Below are 20,129 nucleotides of genomic sequence, written 5' to 3' on the forward strand. Positions count from 1 at the left end.
TGAATTCACATTTCCAAATTTGTATCCCTGTGCAAGGTGAGGCTTAGATGAATATAACTTTATTATTATTATTAATTACCGAAGTTTTTAAATGACTCGCTGTTCTTATAAAGTGTTTTCTCTGCTGGACATGTCAGAGGATTTTACTAGATAGATGAATTCAAGACTGACAAGTAAGTCTCAGAATCTTTTCCAGTAAAATTACGGTATCTTACAAGCTTTTGGTTAGGAGGAAATTAAAATGCAAAAGCTATTCTTTCCTCAGTCAAACCAAGGCTTCTTTTTAGATAAGCAAACAGTGAAGCTACAAGAATGCTAATCAGTTTGGGACATGAAGAACAAAGAATTTCTCTCTCTCCTGAAAATCTACCCTCCCACTTAATTAAAAAATAGTCTCCTGTGGAGGATAATGAGGGAAAAAAGGCGAGTGGGGAGCAGAATTAGTAAGAGCTGGAGAAGCATGTGCCACAACGGAAGGTTTATTTTTGACATTTTCTGACTCCTTCTGGAGGTCTGGGGCCAGGCAGGAGTGTGCATTGTGGACTCACCCTCCCGGCACTCCCTGTTTAGGGAGGTAAGGTCAACCCTGCCAGCGCCCTGGGGAGAAGAGGGTGAGAGGGACAGGGGACGGGGGACACCACACCACTAAAGGATGGGAAGAGAGGGTTTCACTGTGGAGCAATGCCGCATTCTTGGTCAGAGATAACAGGTGAAAAAGGAGCACCATGACCCCTGTACTGCTGATAGACCCAAACCTTACTAGAATCTGAGAGAAGTCTGCAAAAACACATCTGCTTCCCATAAGCCCCTTGAATTGCAGCGTTGAGGAGGCTATCAAACTGAAAAATAAAGTGATGAAATAAAACAGAAACTAGAAGCTTGGCAGGACAGGAAAGATGGAGATGAAGAGCAATTAAGAGAGGGAGCTGTGGGAGCTGTTAAAGACAGGACAGCTTTAATAACCCTGAGAGCTATAAATCCTTATGATTCACCTTATCAACCAATCCACCCAACTGCAGCAAAAGAGAATGCCTTCCTCTCATATCCTGGCTGGTGGGGAGAGGGGAGTGAGAATGACTATTTTATTTCCTAATGAAGAACTGGTGCATGCTCCTGTGGCTGTTTCAGACATCTCACAAGCAGTACCCACTGCACAAATCAGCATCAGTGCAGATAACAACAACAGAACAGCTACTTAAGGATAAAAACAAAACCAAAAACAAACAGAAAAAGCAAAGGGAGCTGCTGTAGCACTTTTGGTGATTGTGAAGGTGATGCTTTGTCACTTCACCTTGGTTTTCCTTGGGATACTCTCTTGTCTGCATGCAGAGGCTTATCAGTTCTTTATTAAAGGTAAATTTTCATCCAGCAAAAAATGGCCCTTGCTCTCCAGGAAAAAAAAAAAAAAAAAAAAAAAAAGAGAGAGAGAGAGAAAATGGAATTTTCAGCATTTTCATTATGCAAAACCCTTCAGAAGAGTCTCATGAAAAACATGACTCAGCATCCCAGGGGCAAATGGACATATTACCACATTTTGTACACTCTGGGCTATTTCTCAGCTAGCTTTTCTCCCACAGTAGATAAAAAAACACTGTTATTTGTTTCAAAGATGCTTTCCTTTTAATTAAGAGCATTTGTATTTAGAAAAAGGGCTAAAAAGCCCAAGTATTACTCATTCTCAGCCTTGTTTATGCATATTCTTTTAGGTTAGGTATATATCCAACATAATGACAAGCAGTTCAGCCAGGGATTACTAATCACAATCCATCTCTTTCCTAATGCAACACAGTTTTTTACTGTTTGTTTCTTTTATTGCACTGAATCCTTTTCAGCTCAGCAGAACTAAAAACAAAGACGAATGTAGAAAGCATCACCTTTCAGAAATGCTGGGTCATTGCATTAGGTTTTTCAAATGTCTTCTCCTCCAGGAGATGAGGTGGCTCAGCAGGGACTGCTAGGATGGAAACGTATCAATGCATTCCTCATCTTATTAAAGATGCCAGTATGATCCTCGCAGTCTGTACTGATGCAATAAGAGCTAAGACAAGTCATTTAATGAAGCTGTGAAATGATTAAATACCACAGCTCATACCAGATAAGACATTTCCAGGATAGATAATTTTGCAGTCACCCCCTACAGACACTGCAGATGACAAAATAAGTACCAGAAATAAGGAAGTAATATCAGACACAGAACTTTGCTTCAGGCTTTTTGTTTCACATCCATTCCCGTATGAAGTTGTTTTTGATCTGGTAGTCTTCCAAAAGAAGAGCTGTATAATCTTGTTTGCAATGAGGCAAGTCTAGAAGGCCAGTGAACTCAGGACTAAGTTGGGAAAACCCAACAGTCTCCCCTGTAGCATGCAAAATAACCTGGTGGCAAAAGGAGATCCAGCTGTGTTTGCTGAGGACTGCTCAAGCACCAGTGTCTGCACCAATGAGACACCTGTAGGAACCATCATTTGGGTTAAAAGTCTTTATTTGCCCCATGACATATTTAAGCAGGTGATTTCACTACCCAGAAACCACCGTGCACATTACTGTCCTCCGCTTGCATTTGAAGGAGAAAAGGTTCATATTCTGTTCTCCTTTCTTCTCTGAAATGTTTCATGAATGAAATGATTGACCCAAAATGCTGTGCAACAGCAGTCTTCAAAAAAAAAAAAAGGAAAAAGAAAAGGTGTGTAGTAACCTGCATTTCAGGCAAGAGAGTTGCCTCATCCCTGGGCCACCATGAGCCAAGGCATCGGGATGTGGCTCAGTTGTATGTTTCTCTTTGCTTGCAGAGATCAAAGCATTTGTCAACTATTATATTACCAGCCCCAAGAGAGCAAAAAGGTGAGAAATGGGTAAAGGAAAGGAAGAAATGGGTAAAGGGAAGCGATTTCTCATTTTTTAGTTTAATTCTGATATTCTTTCTTTCTTGTATCCACTGCAATAATAATTTTTGTCTTTCAGGTTGTATTTCATGTCTGTCTTTTCTGCTGAGAAAATGGCAGTGATGAGAGTAAACACTGTTCTGTGCATGGGGAATTTAAGGCAGCTCTTTTTGGGTGGACATAGGTCTAGTTTGTAGTCTATTTTCTGTCCATACTCTGTGAGCTTTAACTAAAAGACATTTAATAAACTGATGGCCTCACAGCAGCATCTCTATATTACTCCTGGGGTTTGCACTGCCTTAGGTGGTGTAATTTTGTCCATACCACACCTGTTAATTGACATTCTCTGGGTAGAAAAATATAGTACCAGGATTAAGGAAGAAAACACACAAACAAACAAACAAACAAAATCATTAAGTAAAGCCAAGCTCTCACACCCTGGTTTAAAGCAGACTTCCTAGGAACCCATTTAAATTGCATCCTTTCAGAAGATTTATAACATTTCCAGAGGTCACTGTCTGGGACAAGTGGGGTGCTTTACTTGACACTTGATACTATACAACCATGACTTTTCCTGACAGCCTCAGCAGGAAACAGGGTGATTGTTCTGTGACACATGGTACAGATTCAGGATGATTGATGTACTGCATTTGTCAAGCCGATGTACGTGGCAAAGAGCAGAGAATTATATGGTTTTCTCATCTGTAGGGTGGTGTCCTGAAATTGCTTGTCTGAAAGATGATACAAGAGTGTTGGACATTGTTGCCTGCCTGAAAGACTTCTTGATGTTACCCATGGCCTTAAAACTGAATTTTCAGTGATCACACATGTCATGTAACAAGCTACAACTGACTTAATGGGTACTCACAGACTTTGGCAGAGACATGACAAAATATGCCTAAATGAAACTGTAGTTTTTGTGCATGAGGAAAACAGCTGAGGACGACCACGTTCGCACAGTGACCCACTTGTAGACACCACACCTCTCCCCTCAGAGTGATCCCAGTTGGATAATAAGGGCTCAAAGGTATGGGAGTTCCTGTTGTGTGTTTTGCAACACAAACATGGCACAGGTGGAGTGGATGGTCTACTGTTTTCTCCTGATATGAGCTTCCCTGAAGTCATAATGCTACTTTGATGGTTTTATTTTTTTTTAATTTAATATAATATAATTTAATTTTACCTTGTTTTATATATTTATGTTTGTCTTAGCAGGAAATACAGCAGCAGCAAAGCTGAAATGTCAGTGTAACAGATATGAACTATCTCCCCTGAGTCGGCAATGGTATCTTCATCTCCTGGGTGTAACCAGTAGACAGTGGACTTGGTTGTCTTCATAGCACCACACCAATGGCTAGCCCCACACAAGCCATCTGCAACAGCATTTGGAGGTGACCCAGGTTCTCTGGTTTCCTGACCTGAAAGGCTTAGTTAAAAATTGCTTTCTCTTGTCACTTATTTGACTAGCATGCTATATGCTCCACACACATACACTCTAATTTTACCTATCACCAGTAACCCAGCTTTACTGCTAATATCTGTTATTTTGTGGCAATTTAGATTCTGTAGGAAAGTTCCTTTTCCCAAATGGGCATTCCATGGAGGAAATACCCTTTAAATAACCCAGCTGTAACTCCATCATTTACAGCATTTTCTCTGGGCTACCATCACAGATAACAGGGTCTGTTCTGGATTTGCCTTGTTTCTCAAATACCTGTTTTCAGAGAATGTGCATTTCTCCCTGTATTAGAGAGCTATGCTAAGATTCCACCAGTTATGGACTTGACTTCTTATCTGCGGGGGCGTCACTCAAAATTAGAAAACCTATGCTATAGTCCATGTCTTTGGAACCCACTTCCTTTTCTAGAGATTGCTTGCCCTGCTGGCTTACATTATCAGGTCAGTCCAGCAAAGAACATCTACTATGTGCTGTGCCTGGTGGAGTGATGGGCTGGTCTGTGTTGTTTCCAATGTGAAGTAGGATTCCTGGATCACTGCATACACTGAGCAAGAGGGCACAAGGGAGAGCAGAGGCAAATACAGCCACAAAAATCAATGTTTAATTTATTTCCACAAAAAAACTGTGAAATGCCATTGCCATTTTCAGTGATCCTGTCCAAAAGTACCATGGATTTAGTATGCTGCAGATTTTTCTCCTTCACAAAAATGACTAAAAGAAGTTATTTCAGACATAAATAAAACAAGCCCAATTATTAATGGGTAAGCATAAAAAAAAAAAAAGCCAGCACATTAAAGAGATGAAAGAATCATTTGGGAATTTGGGAGCTGGACTTTGACAGCTGAATTAAAAAATAAAACGCCCCCAGGAATTATCAACAAAAGCTACCCATTAAATTACGCAGCTATGTCACTCCATAGGCCTGAGGCACCTCAGACCAACCCTTCAGCACCAGCAGCAGCACGATCTCAGCACAGATGGATGTGCTCTGCCCACCTAGAGCCTGCACAGCTTGAGTCCTGATGAATCACACTGCAGCAACCAGGACTCCAGCACAGGTTAGGCAGATGTGTGTACAGAAGGTCATATAATGGCTGGGAAGACCATGCTGCAGCTTGTGCCTGTCCTGCACCAGGTACCTGCTACAACTAGGGGGATGAAGCCAGCCCTCTGGTTTGGATGTAATCATGCTGCAGCATCAAAGTCTGCACTGGTTCCAGCACTAGGCAAAGTACTGGTGAGATACCTGAGCTAGCTTAGACACAGCAGCCATAAGTGTCAATGGGTCAACTAAGGGTCAACTAAGTGAACATTTACAGAGCTGTTCCAGTCTGAGCTCCACCCTGCTGCAGCTGCAGTGCCATCAGCACCCAGGTTTAGAGCTACCTGGAGGATTTTATAATTCATCACCAGCAGAGCCTGCATCCAGCAGAAGCTGCTGAACATTTTAACCATGCATAGCTGTGTCAATTCTATATTAGAGAATTAAAGCAGGAGTTTCACCCGATAATTTTTTCACACCACCCAAATACTACACTACTTTTCTGCTTTCAGATCATGCTTCTTTGAGACCCAAGAAAGGTGTGACCTTTCTTCAGGAGAAAGACCTACTGTCAGCAGTAAGCATATGTCCAGTCACAGTGTCCATTACTCTGTTCTGCTAAAGGCTGTTCTTTTTGCTTTCTCTAGCAGTACCGTCCACTTGTGTTAATAAGCATCTTGTCTTGTCACTGTCAAACAAGAGAAGAAACGGAAGAATTCTGAAGAACCAAAGTTCATTTCGGATAACCAAGTGACACTAGTGACTATTTTTAAACACTTCCAATTTCAATATGTTTTTCAGTACAGAGCTGGTTATAAGGGGTTATAATAACCTCTGCCTGTAGAGCTCATTCCTTTTAAGGGTCTGTACTTTTTGCTGGTAAAAAATAAATTTGCTGGTGAAAATAAATCCACAAAGGGAAGCTTTTCTCATGCAGTTGTATTAGTAAAAATGTTTTAGTACAGAGTAGACATAATTTAACTATATTCAATATGAAGGACTGAATACTTTTTACTGGGCTTGTGACAAAGGGAACATGGTATTGTTCTACCAGGACTTCTAGATCAGTTACAATCTACAGTGTATTTCACAGTCCTTTGAAATTTCTGTCTCACCACCTTTGCAGTTATTCAGACTCAGCTTTATCTTTTTCAGTGTATTTTTTCCTTAGCAGGTGTTTTATTTTTTACCTTACCAATCTTTTCAGGACTTTGTTACTATATTGAGGTGCATCTCTCTTGATGCAGACTGACAGCTACGAAGGAGGTAGAGCAGATTGCTATTCAAGCCCAGGCAATCTCATGTTATTGACACCTGGGGTATGCCAAACCCTTGTCCACTGATTCTTCTACATGAGTAGTATCCAGCTAGGCTCATTTCAGTATACTTCTCTTCCACTGACTCATAGCTATGGCTTCTTTTGTATCAGATGGTCTTCATCAGCTGAAAGACTTGTAAGGAGAAATATGGACATTGTCCAAATCTGACTCCAATGTCTTTTAAATTGACTTTCACCTCCCACTCCACATTTTCTTTGTAGCCTATTAATGTCAGTTTAAGGTCATAAGCCACTCCAGTTGCTTGACCTTGATGACCAAACTTTACAACGTTTAAATTGTTCTAATTGCAGCTCAGAGTGCCAGTTACATAGGAGTCAGTTGCAAAGCTAAGCTTTATCTGGCCTTGCACACATTTTTTATATTGTTATTTTTTTCAAAATATTTTTTTCCTACTGTTTGGCAGTACACCTGACATCCTTGTCAAGTTCTTTCCCGCCTATGGCAACAGGTCTCAGTAGGTGCCATACAAGTCTGACTTTGACATTGTTTTTATCCATGTACATTTCCTTTTTAATTCCTCACACTTTTTTCACTTATTATTTCCTCAATCTCTCTCAGGCACTTCATCTATTTCATTGTCACTGTGCACATTTGTCACAGCAAATCAGTTTTCTAATATGAGTTCTTGTAGCAATCTGGTGCATGGATGTGATTCCCAAGTGCCTTGCAGTGCAGAGGCATATATCACTTCATCCTAAAAAGCCCATGTGTGTACATGGCTATGAGCATGCTTCACATTTGTAACATGCTAATCTGAGTGTCCTTCATTGTCAGTCTGACCATATCGCTTGTGCATTAAATTCTTGGAGAGCTACAAACGTTTTTCCAACATGCACTTTCCTATAGTGAGAAGGTGACACGTGTTCCAGCAGACTACTGTCCACTGCTGAATGTGGCTGAAAAACCCTCTTTGGGGCTTTTCCTTTTTCTTCAATTGCAACTTCTCGATAAAATCGCTAACAGCTGTCCCTTTCTTATCAGTCAGGACTCCTGATTGCACATCCAGCCTTTGTCTTCTGCCGACCACCAGCTGGGATTTGCATTATTATTTTTTTTTTTTTTTCCGGAGAATTCACATACTGCAGTGGTTTAAAAAAACAACACAGGGAAGGTGACGTGCTTTTCAAACTGCGGAATTTAAAAACGAGAGGCTAGGACTTGCGATGCCCACTGGGTGGCTCCAGACACTGAACCTTGCTCCTTCTGTAGCTACCTCTGCCTACACAGAGCCACCCCAGGTCTCTGGAAATGCATGGAAGTGCTGACTGTTAGCATGGATTACGGGGCAGGGCCTCTGCTACAAACACGTAATGCACCGGATAGATAAATTATTAATGGCTATTAATGACTGTTTGCATCACAGCAGTGCCCAGTGGCCCTGTGGAGCATACCTGTGCAGGAAGGAGCATTAGGGCCTCAACTCCACCCATTGCACTTGAAGCACTTAACTGAGACACCCATCCTCAAAGGAAATAAATGGACTTACACAGGCTGTGCAGGTGATGTTCTTTATCTCATTGACAGCACAGGGAGACGATGGTCTAAATGGAGATTCTTATTTAAACTCCTGCAGTTACACAGGATGAGTCTGTGCCTTTGGGAGAAGGGAGTTACTAAGGAGCAAAGCCATAGTAGTGTTTTACTCAGCTCTGTGAGCATGTACATGCTGTATGTCCTGGTCTTGCCATACACAGCACCTAAAGAGAGGTTTGGCAGAGCAGGGTAAAGGCCTTTCATGGAAGCTGAGCACAGACTAAATAGTCACTGTGAAACACCAACATAGAAAACTCAACTGGATCTGTTATCTAGCTCAGTGCCTTCTCTTTGCAAACAGTTCTGCATGTTTCTCATCTGTTTCAAAATTGTTCAAGTGTATGTCACCCACTTGTGAACATGTCTTACTGATACAGAATTTCCTTGATTATCTGTTTATTTATTTAATTATTTATTTTATTTCCAGCCACCAAATGCTACAGCAATTTCCAACTAACTGCCTGGAAGGAGTTGTTGAGCAAGGCCCTGCACACAAGCCAACCAGTCCAGGATTCAAGCCAAGCCATGTCCAGGAATGATAAGCCTAACTCTAGCAAGGAAAGGAATGTAAACTAGTCCTTTTTGTTTTACTCAATGAAATGATCTAATTTGGCCTGTGATAAAGATTTAATTCAGATGTAATGAAGTCAACAATTTCTACTCTTAATGCTATCCCATGATTTACTGCTTCAGGAAACCCCTGTCGGTTCCACTAGGCTTAGAAGAAGTGAGAAAATCTTAGATGGCTTTGCACACAGAAGGGATGTGGTGATCCAGTATGTATGGTAAATAAATGAAGAGATTTCCCCATCTTGCAAACAGCATCGCACGGACACTCATGTAAATCTTTTAGCTTTGAAATATTACAATTGAGGAACGCTTGAAGTTTTGCACTTGATGTGTCTACTGGTGGGTCTCATCTAGTATGGCAACAGAAAGCTGGACTTGGGCAACCTGTAGCTTCCACATTACTGCATGACTGCTATGACCAAAATTGCCCATTTTCTTGTTGGATCTCGTCAAAAGATTAGGGCATGAGGGAAGAGCATGGAGCTGGGACAGAAGAGGGTCAGGCTGGGTGTTAGGAAAAGGTTCTTCACTGGGAGGGTGGTCAGGTGCTGGGACAGTGGTCATGGCACTGAACCTTCCAGAGTTCAAGAAGTGTTTGGGCAGTGCTGTCAGACAAAGGGTCTGGGTTTTGGGTGGTCCTGTGTGGAGCCAGGAGCTGAACTCGAGGATCCATGCGGGTCCAACTTGGGATACTCAGTAATGCTATGATTCTAAAAGATTGTAACTGCCCCGTTCGAAAGGGGCTGTAACGTGCTCTATCGTATTAAAGGTTTCAATACATATAGAATGCTAATTTACAGCATGTTAGTTTCACTAAAAAAGTTGTCCTTAAAAACTTATTCTGTCCAGAATAGATTTTAAACCTAAGTGTGCCTTCCTTCTTGAGGAACATGTCTCTTAATCTATAGCATACTGACATGGATGAAGTATCAGAGGCACTAGAGGTAGAAATTCCTTGATATATACTGGTTACTGATGGAGGTCTGGAATTTCTTATACATTGTTTTTTTTCCTTTTTTCCTGCCAGATTAGGCAAGTGGATCTCTTTATGCAGGTCTATATGTGGTAGACACATTTGAGGAGATCAGACATAGCTGGAGTGGAGGGAGTCTGTGCTTATACTGAACAGTCAATCTTTTTGCCCTTTTTATTAGATGCATAGGCATCACTAAACAATTACAGATTTGCAATGCTTAGGAGTAGTGGAAAATCCTTAAATTTGTATTCAGATCACCATCACTTAAGTAACTCTGCTTTTTTAAGTATGGGTTGAGTTTCAAAACAAAAGCAATAAGCTGTACTACTCTCTCCTTCCTTCCTTCCTTCCTTCTTTCCTTCCTTCCTTCCTTCCTTCCTTCCTTCCTTCCTTCCTTCCTTCCTTCCTTCCTTCCTTCCTTCCTTCCTTCCTTCCTTCCTTCCTTCCTTCCTTCCTTCCTTCCTTCCTTCCTTCCTTCCTTCCTTCCTTCCTTCCTTCCTTCCTTCCTTCCTTCCTTCCTTCCTTCCTTCCTTCCTTCCTTCCTTTCTTTCTTTCTTTCTTTCTTTCTTTCTTTCTTTCTTTCTTTCTTTCTTTCTTTCTTTCTTTCTTTCTTTCTTTCTTTCTTTCTTTCTTTCTTTCTTTCTTTCTTTCTTTCTTTCTTTCTTTCTTTCTTTCTTTCTTTCTTTCTTTCTTTCTTTCTTTCTTTCTTTCTTTCTTTCTTTCTCTTTTTTTTCTAGTGCCACATCTGAATATATTGTACCATATGTAAAAACCTCAAACCCATTGCCACCCAGCAACTCTTAGCCCATTTCTCTTCTGAGATCATCTTGCAAGTCCAAAGGATTTCTCTAATCACACCACAGATTGGGTTACTTTGGAAATCTGAGACTTCCTGTTGTTGAAGCTTTTAGCCTGGTTTTGTTTTGTTCTCTGTTTTCCTAAGAAATGTATCACATGTGAAAAGCACCCCAGCAAAAGCTCTGTGGGAGGGGAAGGATGTGATGTTTTGGAAACCAAAGTCCCTAGGGGCTGCTGAAACTGAAATCTGTGCAACTTCAGCAGATGAACCCTGATATTGATAAGTCTTAGCGGAGAACCAGACAGAGGTTCTGGGGGCAAACAGCTGCTGCTGTGCTGAAAGTTTGATCTTCCCTCATAAGGAGAGCAGAATCTATAGAGACTGCTTGGGAAGATGGGACATTTTTGTTATTTTGCTTTTGGAGAGCTCTCCAGTGCAACTGTTCAAACAGGCAATATGCAGAGGCAGACCAAAGTCTGTCTACAAGTTGCATCTGGCACTTTAGGTAAAACCCCAAAATGCTGATTAAACAATATCCCCTCTACACCTGATCTTTTTTCTCCAGCTGTTATTAATGCAGCAGTTGCAAAACACTCATGCTTTTGTGGGCCATGCACTTGGAAGACAAGTGGCTGTCTGCACTAACACACACTTATGGCAACTCTTCATATCTCTCTGGAGGCTGACTGCAAGGAAATTGATGAGAACTTTATAACAGGAGCATTATGACAATGCCACCTCATGTCCTGGTTTGCACCTTGTGCTCCGTGGGAGGTCTAAGCAGCTGGTTCTGACATCAGACAATCCCTTGTTTGAAGGTGTTCACTCACATCTGTCTGACACATGTTCTCTCTGTCATGCAAAGACTATTAGCGCCGGTTGCAAGAAAGACAGAATTATAGTCAGAGATCTCAGCCTGAGACATGCTTAGCTTTTATCCTGGGAAAAAGAAGCAGGAAATAAAACTCTGACATCAGAAAGAAATGAAACAGTGGATATCAGGACAGAAACTGGTAAAGGTACAGCAGCTGTGATTAGCTCAACTGAGCCCTTTGCCTGTATGTGCTGGACACTGCAATAAGAAGAGAAGTTAGCGTAGACCCCAGCAAACACCACAGATCTGTGATGCACTCATAGTCTGTTAATAAGATAGTGCATTAATAAAATATTGTTTTCTACATCTCAGATCAGCTCAATGAGCATCTTCTCACGACCAAGCCCAGCCTCTCAGAGAATACCCAGATTTGAGCATTTACCTGGAAAGATTCCAGCACACTAATGTAATGAGACAATAATCCTGCCAGCTTTGCAGAATGTTCAGTCCCATTTGGATCTGCATCTACCTTGATTTGGACTTCTGTCTAGCAGCTGTTTATTAGGAAAAATCTAACACAATAAAATGACACAGACTTCAGTAGTCAAAGCAACTTTTGGTCAATAGATGATTGTCATCTCTCTTCCTGCTGCAGAGCTCATCTTCCATCTGCGGGCTGACAGGGAGCCTCTGTGTTGGTCCATCAGGTTAAGTGCTTTTCTTGGCTGGAGGCTCTACTTGTCCCACGGTCCCTCCCACAGGCATCGTTCAGTTCAAGAGATCTTTGAAACACTTCCCAAACTTTTTTAAGTATAGATTCAAGCAGCATGGCAGCACTGGGACATGAGATGCTGGGCAGGAAGGAGTTTCTGCATGTATGCACCACCCTCCCACATCAGCAAGGCACCAGCAAACAGCAAATACACTTTTGTCCCAAGTGTACCAGTGGTCCAAAACACAGATCTGCCCCTACTGTCATCAGCACCAGGGCTTTTCCTCCCCACAGCAGCACTGAAGCAAAGTCTTCTCCTGGAGGTGAAACAACCACAGCTCACCACCAGTATGGGCATGGGTGAAACACTCCAGCACCCCAAAGGTTTCTTGCCAAAGTTGGGACCTGTACGTGCTGACAGCTGAGTGTCTCTGAGTTAAGGGTAGGACACACACACACACCTTCAAACTTAGGAGTTGCCACAGTGCCAAAACACCACGGGTTTCTCCTGTGTGTGGAGTCCAAGGCTCCTCTTAGCACCTACTGGTCTATGGTGCCTTCCTGCTTCATGTGTCCAGCAGGCTGCTCTGCTGGGAGCAGTCTGTCCTTCCACGGAGCTGACAGGCACCCCATTGGCCTTTGGAAATAGATGCACCAATGATTTCTAAAGGGATATGCCAGTTTACTAAGGATTTAGCCCTGTGAGTTTCTTTTCTCCTGGAGCTCAATGTGTCCGTTCATGGCACCTCATGCTGGTGTCTGTCATCGAGAGAGGAGATATGTTGTCACAGAGTATTTTGTGTTGGCATGCTATCTGAGAGCTTCAGAGCAGTGAAAACTCTTCACCTTTTGTAGTAAACACAGGCCACCGGCACGTACTACAATGTAATCTAGTAAAACGAAATAGTTTTGGGAGCCTTTCAAATGATGTGAGGGAACAGCAGGCTGTGGGTGGGCTGCTCTGCTCTATGAATGCTGCCTGCTAATACCCAGATGTCGAATGCCAACTTTCCATTCACTGCTGCAAAATAACAGACTGTCATGTGGTAAAAATAACCATGGGAGGCATGCAATGCATTCCAGTGCTTATTTCACCTACAACACACCGTCAGGAATGTGTCTGTGAAGGTTCACTGGGCATTGGTGTCAATGGTATCCCAAACAACAGGTTTTATGTCTGTAATTCAGGGAGAGGGTTCAAGGGAAGGGAAGTGTTTTTCATTTATTTGTGACTCCTTTGCTAACATTTAATCAAAATCTAAGGTAACTGAAGAAAGCAGGAGATCACTTTCTCACTATGCAACAATGGGAAAGAAGCACAGGGAAGGTCGCTTTCCCCTAATGCTGACCCAGAATCTTTATGAGAACATGGAAAACTAAATTAGTTTTAAAGCTTCCCTGTGACTTAATTCAAGAGATCTTCTAAGTCCATGTCTGTCTCCATTCTGCATTCTGTAAAATGGTACCACCAATCTTAAAGTTAGGTTTCAAGCATAACTGCCTATTCATCCTTACCTCTACTGATAGATTTTCAGCCCATTTAGGACTAAATCAGTGTTATAAGAGTCCAGTTTTCCTGGCCCTACTTTTTTTTTCTTTTCTTATTTTTTCTTTTTTTTTTTTTTTTTTTTTGTCTTTATTATTATTAATTATTAGTATTTTAAAGAAATGCAAGACAGAATACCAACATTTCCAATTAGGGCAGCATAAGTCTTATTCTGAGGACTCAAGCTGGACAAACATGGATGCCGGAGGTCTAGGACTAAACTTGCTTCAGATCTGCTTATTCTTCTATTTCCACTTTGGAAGTAAAGACTTTTTCTAGTGTTTATGTGCTTCAAAATCTCTAAAGATATTAAACTAATCCCAACTATGAAATGATCATTGTCTGTAATCCACTGCTAGATGGATTCTATTACTGCATTTTGTCATAATCTTTCACTCCCTATTATTTGAACTTGTATGTTCATCTTGTGCTTCTGTGTACTTTTGTTGGGAATTATCAGCATAATTGCATGATGTCATTTCATTGTTTTTACATTCTTTACTGTGGCCTGTTCTCCTTTATTTCTCTTGTTATGATGCTGGTATTTTTTTTCAGTCACTTGGCATGAAGTGCCAGAAATCCTGACTAATGTAGGCATTCTTCTTCCAAACACTTTTGCAGATGAGGGAGCTCATTAAGTCATTATACTTACTCATGTAGGTTTACTCATACGCGCATATCTTTGCTGACTAGAAACTGAAGTATATGCTTTGTTATATCATGATAACATGGAAGTCTAATAAATAAACAGTAGTCTGTACATTCATGCATTTTTTGCCGTCCCCTTTGAAATTAAACATCTCCCACATGGAGGAGAACTGGTTGCACTAGCTTAAGACTAAACATTGCAATCATGTGTACATCTTGCAAAAGATATTGTTTTAGTGGCAAGTCATTTAAAAATGAATTAGAAAAAAATATACTGGACTGAAGCACCCCTACAGTGTTCAAGGCCTTCAAGTCCATATACAAATCCACAGTTAGCTCTACTGTTGCCCAAAGGAAGAGATAACAGTCCCACAGGAGCCTACATTCTTGTTTATGAATGTTAGTTTGGTCTCAGCCACTATCTCCTTCAGTTTTCTGCTCTAACTTTTGCAGGTCACTCAGCTTGCCAGACCTACTGTTTATGACTGGCCTGCAAATAAAGGCAGATATTTTTTTCTGCCACGGATGATCATGTAGCAAACTTGTATGGTATGGTATGAGAAAGGGAGCTTCTTGAGCACTTCAGTGCAAGCAGAAGAAATGGTGTTCTCTGAGATTAGGATGGAATGTTCTGCTGCAAGAGGAAAAGGATGACTGCATGCTCCCTCCTGTTAAAGCAGAGTATGGATGCTGTCTGCCAGCAGAGTATGGATGCTGGCCTTAACAAGAAAGCTTCACCTTGCTCTCACAGTAAGTGCAAAAACTTTTCATGTTTTCCAGAAGGGACAAGCCAGCACATGTGCCACAAGACTTTTTCAAAGACAACCTCTCTGCTTGCTCAGATGATGCAGTGTGACTTTAATAAATGTTCATGATCCCTGACACATTGGGCATATAGTGTCCTGACAGCCTTAACTTTATGGCTGGTTTTATAGTAGTTTCCTGTCCTCCAGGGTAACCAGCTCAGTCTGTCCTCTGTTGGCCTCACTGAGAGGGTTTGGACTGTTTCACCATGGGCCCATGCCTTTGTTTAATATACACTTCCAGAGGACCACCTTGCCTCTGCAATGCGAACATAATCATAGAATCATAGAATATCCTGAGTTGGAAGGGACCCTTAAGGATCATCAAGTCCAACTCTTGACACCGCACAGGTCTACCCAAAAGTTCAAACCATGTGACTAAGTGCACAGTCCAATCTCTTCTTAAATTCAGACAGGCTCGGTGCAGTGACCACTTCCCTGGGGAGCCTGTTCCAGTGTGCAACCACTCTCTCTGTGAAGAACCCCCTCCTGATGTCAAGCCTAAACTTCCCCTGCCTCAGCTTAACCCCGTTCCCGCGGGTCCTGTTGCTGGTGTTAATGGAGAAAAGGTCTCCTGCCTCTCGACACCCCCTTACGAGGAAGTTGTAGACTGCGATGAGGTCTCCCCTCAGCCTTCTCTTCTCCAGGCTGAACAGGCCCAGTGCCCTCAGCCGTTCCTCGTACGTCTTCCCCTCCAGGCCTTTCACCATCTTCGTAGCCCTCCTCTGGACACTCTCCAACAGTTTCATGTCCTTTTTATACTGTGGTGCCCAGAACTGCACACAGTACTCGAGGTGAGGCTGCACCAGCGCAGAGTAGAGCGGGACAATCACCTCCCTCGACCTACTAGCGATGCCGTGCTTGATGCACCCCAGGACACGGTTGGCCCTCCTGGCTGCCAGGGCACACTGCCGGCTCATATTCAACTTGTTGTCTACCACGACCCCCAGATCCCTCTCTTCTAGGCTGCTCTCCAGCGTCTCATCACCCAGTCTGTACGTGCAGCCAGGGTTTCCCTGTCCCAGGTGCAGGACCCGGCACTTGCTCTTATTGAACTTCATGCGGTTGGCGATCGCCCAGCTCTCCAACCTATCCAGATCCCTCTGCAAGGCCTTTCCACCCTCATTCGAGTCCACAACTCCTCCAAGTTTGGTGTCATCAGCAAACTTGCTCAAAATACCTTCTATTCCTACATCCAGATCGTTTATAAAAATATTGAAAAGTACCGGCCCTAAAATGGAGCCTTGAGGGACCCCACTAGTGACCGCCCGCCAGCCTGACGCAGCCCCATTTACCATAACCCTTTGGGCCCTGCCTGTTAGCCAATTGCTCACCCATCGTATGATGTTTTTATTTAGCTGTATGCTGGACATTTTGTCCAGTAGGATCCTATGGGAAACCGTGTCAAAAGCCTTGCTGAAGTCCAAAAAAATCACATCAGCTGGTTTCCCTTGGTCCACCGTATGGGTGATCTTATCATAAAACGAAATCAGGTTAGTTAGGCAGGACCTACCCTTCACAAACCATCTCCCTGCAATCCTCCCCTCCAATTCCCTTCTAGGGACAGAGAGGGAAAGTGTGGTGTGCAGGAGGAAAACAAATGCTTTCAGGATGAATTCATTCTGTTTCACCCCTCCAGATAATGAACTTGACATCTTCTCTCTTCCTCTTACCCCTCCTACTGTCTTTTACCTTCTCAGACTATCTTGGTGGGCTCTGTTTGTAAGGGTCATGTTGTCACAGATTCCAACTGAAATTAAACTAATGACCTCAAACTCTACTCTTTTATCTCTACTGTCCAGGTGTCGTGTTGCCTCATCAAAATCAAAATACTCTTTTACTATCTTCGGAGTTTCCTCAAAAAGATGACAGGGAAGTTCAATATGCCATCAAGGCTGTCAAACAAAAATGTCTTTTCAATTCAGTTGACCTGCCATTTGTGGCCACAGATGAAGAGATCTCCTTTATTTCCAAATACTTAATATTTTTTCTCATGGTTGCAGTTAAAGAAAAAGAAAAACAAAACAAAACAAAACACAAAAATACAGGGACAAAGGTTTTACACAGACTTTCATCCTATCCTTTTAATTAATGAATCAAAGCTCATAAGCACGCAGGTTTCATTACTGTTAGTAGTGGTATGCTCATAGCTGAAACTGAGCACATGCTGAGGTGTTTTGCTGGATGGGGTCAGAGCACTTAGCACTTTGAGGCATTCAACACTGGATGAAATATGTATTACAGTACTTATTTCTGAGTGTTAGTCCATGTGTTCTTTCTATTTACTGCATAAATTTATGGAGTAAAACATCAGGTAGTATATGAAATTAAATCTATCTTGCCTTATGCTACCACAGATGAACAATACACACAGTCATATTAATTTTAATTAATAGTAATAACAGAACAGAGACCAGTAGTATGAGGCAATCCTCACATTCATGCAGATCTATTACTTCCACATAGGAGCTGTTTAGTGTCATCCAAACTCAGGGTGGGTCTGCTTATGTATGTCCCCAAATAAATCTTTTCAGTGATTTCTCCAAGAGATTTCACACACACACACACACACACACACACACACACACACACACACACACACACACCCCCCAAAACAAAACAACAACAACAACAACAAAAAACACAACCTGACATAAGCAAATAAAGTTCACCAGATGCTAGGCTAGTCTTGGACTATTGGTCCTATTTGCTTTATTTTCTCATTTGCTGTTTCAGCTTGCACATTTGTAGAACACGTGGCACCAAATTTGACCAACTTTCTGCCAATTTTCTGCTAGCTGAAAAAAACTCTAAAATCACATCACCTAACTGGCAAAAGGAGCAGATCTCAAATTTGTTTTGTAAGGGATAAAATCATTTTTCTTAGGAGCTTTGGACTACATTGCTTGGAACAAAACAAAAGGAAAAACAACACAAAAGACTACAAATATCAACTTTTTGTGCAATGGGAAGCTGATAAAAAGAAGTGATTCTAACGCCCAAAACTTGCTTCTGAAAGCTGTAGATATTTGATCTGCTGGTGGCATCTGCTGTTGCATTTTGAAAAGTCATTTGTGCCAGAGAACAGTGAGTGCAAAAGAGTTCCACCACTCTTTGAACTCTTTTTGACTGTAGGAGGTGTAAAGCAATGGAGAATCTCTCAAGTGTTGACTGAATCATACAAGTGCATCTGAAAGGGGAACTCATCCCCCTTTTTTAGCTCCCTCATGTGAAAAATCTGTCCAAGTCTGGTCAGCACATAGACAGCACTAAGACTCTACCTTGCAAATCATGGAGGTCTAGGGGAAAAACCTAGGGCATGTAAAATTTGGGGTCTGTCTGCCTGTCACTTACATCCTCCCCTAGGCATCTGCTATTAGCTGCTGCTAGAGAAGGGGATGGTACCAAGGGTCAGGAAGACTTCTGGCTTTATTTGGGGTGACTATTCTTATGCGTAGCAAAAGGAAACTGTCCCTACCTGTGTATATTTTCTTCCAGCTTTTTCACCTTCAGCTCATCCTCTTCTGACTGCCTCCTTCTGGCTTCTTCCTCTTCTGCAGAGCCAGCAGGAATTCCCTGCAGCAGCCATTTTTCCCGAAGTGCTTTTGACTGTGAGGAAAAAGAAATAGCTTTAGGAACAGAGAGAACAAAATTCTCTTAAGACTGAGAAGGAGCTACATTTGTATCTGAATTTTAGATCAGCCCCATTGAATTACCAATTACTACTATGGACAGTGAGTTTTGGACAGTCTGTTAGAAGTTTATCCAAATTTAGGAGTATCAGTTTTAGAGGATAGACTATATTTACAATTGGTGCCTAAACCTGAAGTTATTTTTAGTTTTTAATAGAAAACAAGAGTTCAAACCACCCAAATGAGCAAGTCCAGAAAGGAGTAAAGTCTTTGAACAAAAGTCTGGATCTCTTGCAAATGATAAGGCATGTGCTGGAAGGAATAAACTAATAACCTTCTTAGAGCTTCAAAAGCAGTGTGCTCTAAATGTAATGCACTTAATGAAAGATAAAATCACTCTACTATTAAATTAATCAGAGATGTTCTTTTTGATGTATACAGTGTGTCTCTATATTTTTACCAGCATGCATACAGACACACACAAAGAGGTATCCATACATTCAACAAGCTTGCACATTATGTCTTAGCCCAGATACCAATTAAAACAAACAGAAGTGTTCCAGAAACCATGGGTATACAAGGGTGCAACACTGTTTCAGCAAAGAGCAATGACTTATAACCAGGAAAAGATTTCTGTGATGTTTTGCTATGTTTCAACACCAAAAACATGTCAACAACAGTACCCAGCCACTGTCTAGTCCAGCTGCAACTCACCCCAGGCAGCTCACCCACGGAGATGCACTGGTTGCAGGCAATCCTTTCAGCAGCTCATTAGCCTGCGTGCCTTGGCTGAACCCTTCCCTGGGGGATGCTGACAGGACATGGCCTCCTGGAGCACACCCGCTGAAAGGGAGATGATCAGCAGCCCAAAGCCATGCTGGACTTAGTCCCGCAGCATAGTGGTGGAAAATGGTCAGCCAGGGGACTGAGAAATCTAGCCCCTTGCCCTTGCTGGAGAGAGGAGCCTTGATTTTGAATTCCCAAGCCGATTGGAAAGGCTGGCTCAGGGAGCCCAATGTGAGGCCATGCATCCTCTCCAGCAAAGAGGAGCCTAATAAGGAAATCATCAGTTCAGAGAAATCACATTTCAGGGGCTGCCCAAACATGCACTATCAGTCTTCTCAATGAGGTGCTCGTAGCTGGAATAGAATCCGATTTGTGCAAGCTATGTACAAAGAAGAAACACTCACCACCACAAGCAGCCTTCAAACCCATCCCAAAATAGAAAGCTTTTTGACATGAGAGGCAGGACTTACTTGTTAGTTTTTCAGCATATATATAGGCATAGTATCTATGCACAAGCTATTCTTGTCACTGGGTGGCCTATATGACATCAGGCAAATAGATTTTAATAAGGCAGCAGACACAGAGCAATG

General features: G+C 42.1%; 1 protein-coding gene across 7 annotated transcripts in view; it reads right to left on the bottom strand.

The window, feature by feature from the left end:
- Positions 1-20,129, bottom strand: part of PALM2AKAP2 (PALM2 and AKAP2 fusion) — a 258,500-nt gene that overhangs the window by 178,668 nt on the left and 59,703 nt on the right. For all 7 annotated transcript variants that reach the window (XM_072030988.1, XM_038170133.2, XM_038170135.2 and 4 more), the window contains one exon: positions 18,600-18,730. In XM_072030988.1, coding sequence (XP_071887089.1) covers positions 18,600-18,730 — 131 coding nt within the window. The remainder of the gene's footprint in view (positions 1-18,599; positions 18,731-20,129) is intronic.

Source organism: Anas platyrhynchos, chromosome Z (assembly GCF_047663525.1).
Source record: "Anas platyrhynchos isolate ZD024472 breed Pekin duck chromosome Z, IASCAAS_PekinDuck_T2T, whole genome shotgun sequence".
NCBI classification, from domain to species: domain Eukaryota; kingdom Metazoa; phylum Chordata; class Aves; order Anseriformes; family Anatidae; genus Anas; species Anas platyrhynchos.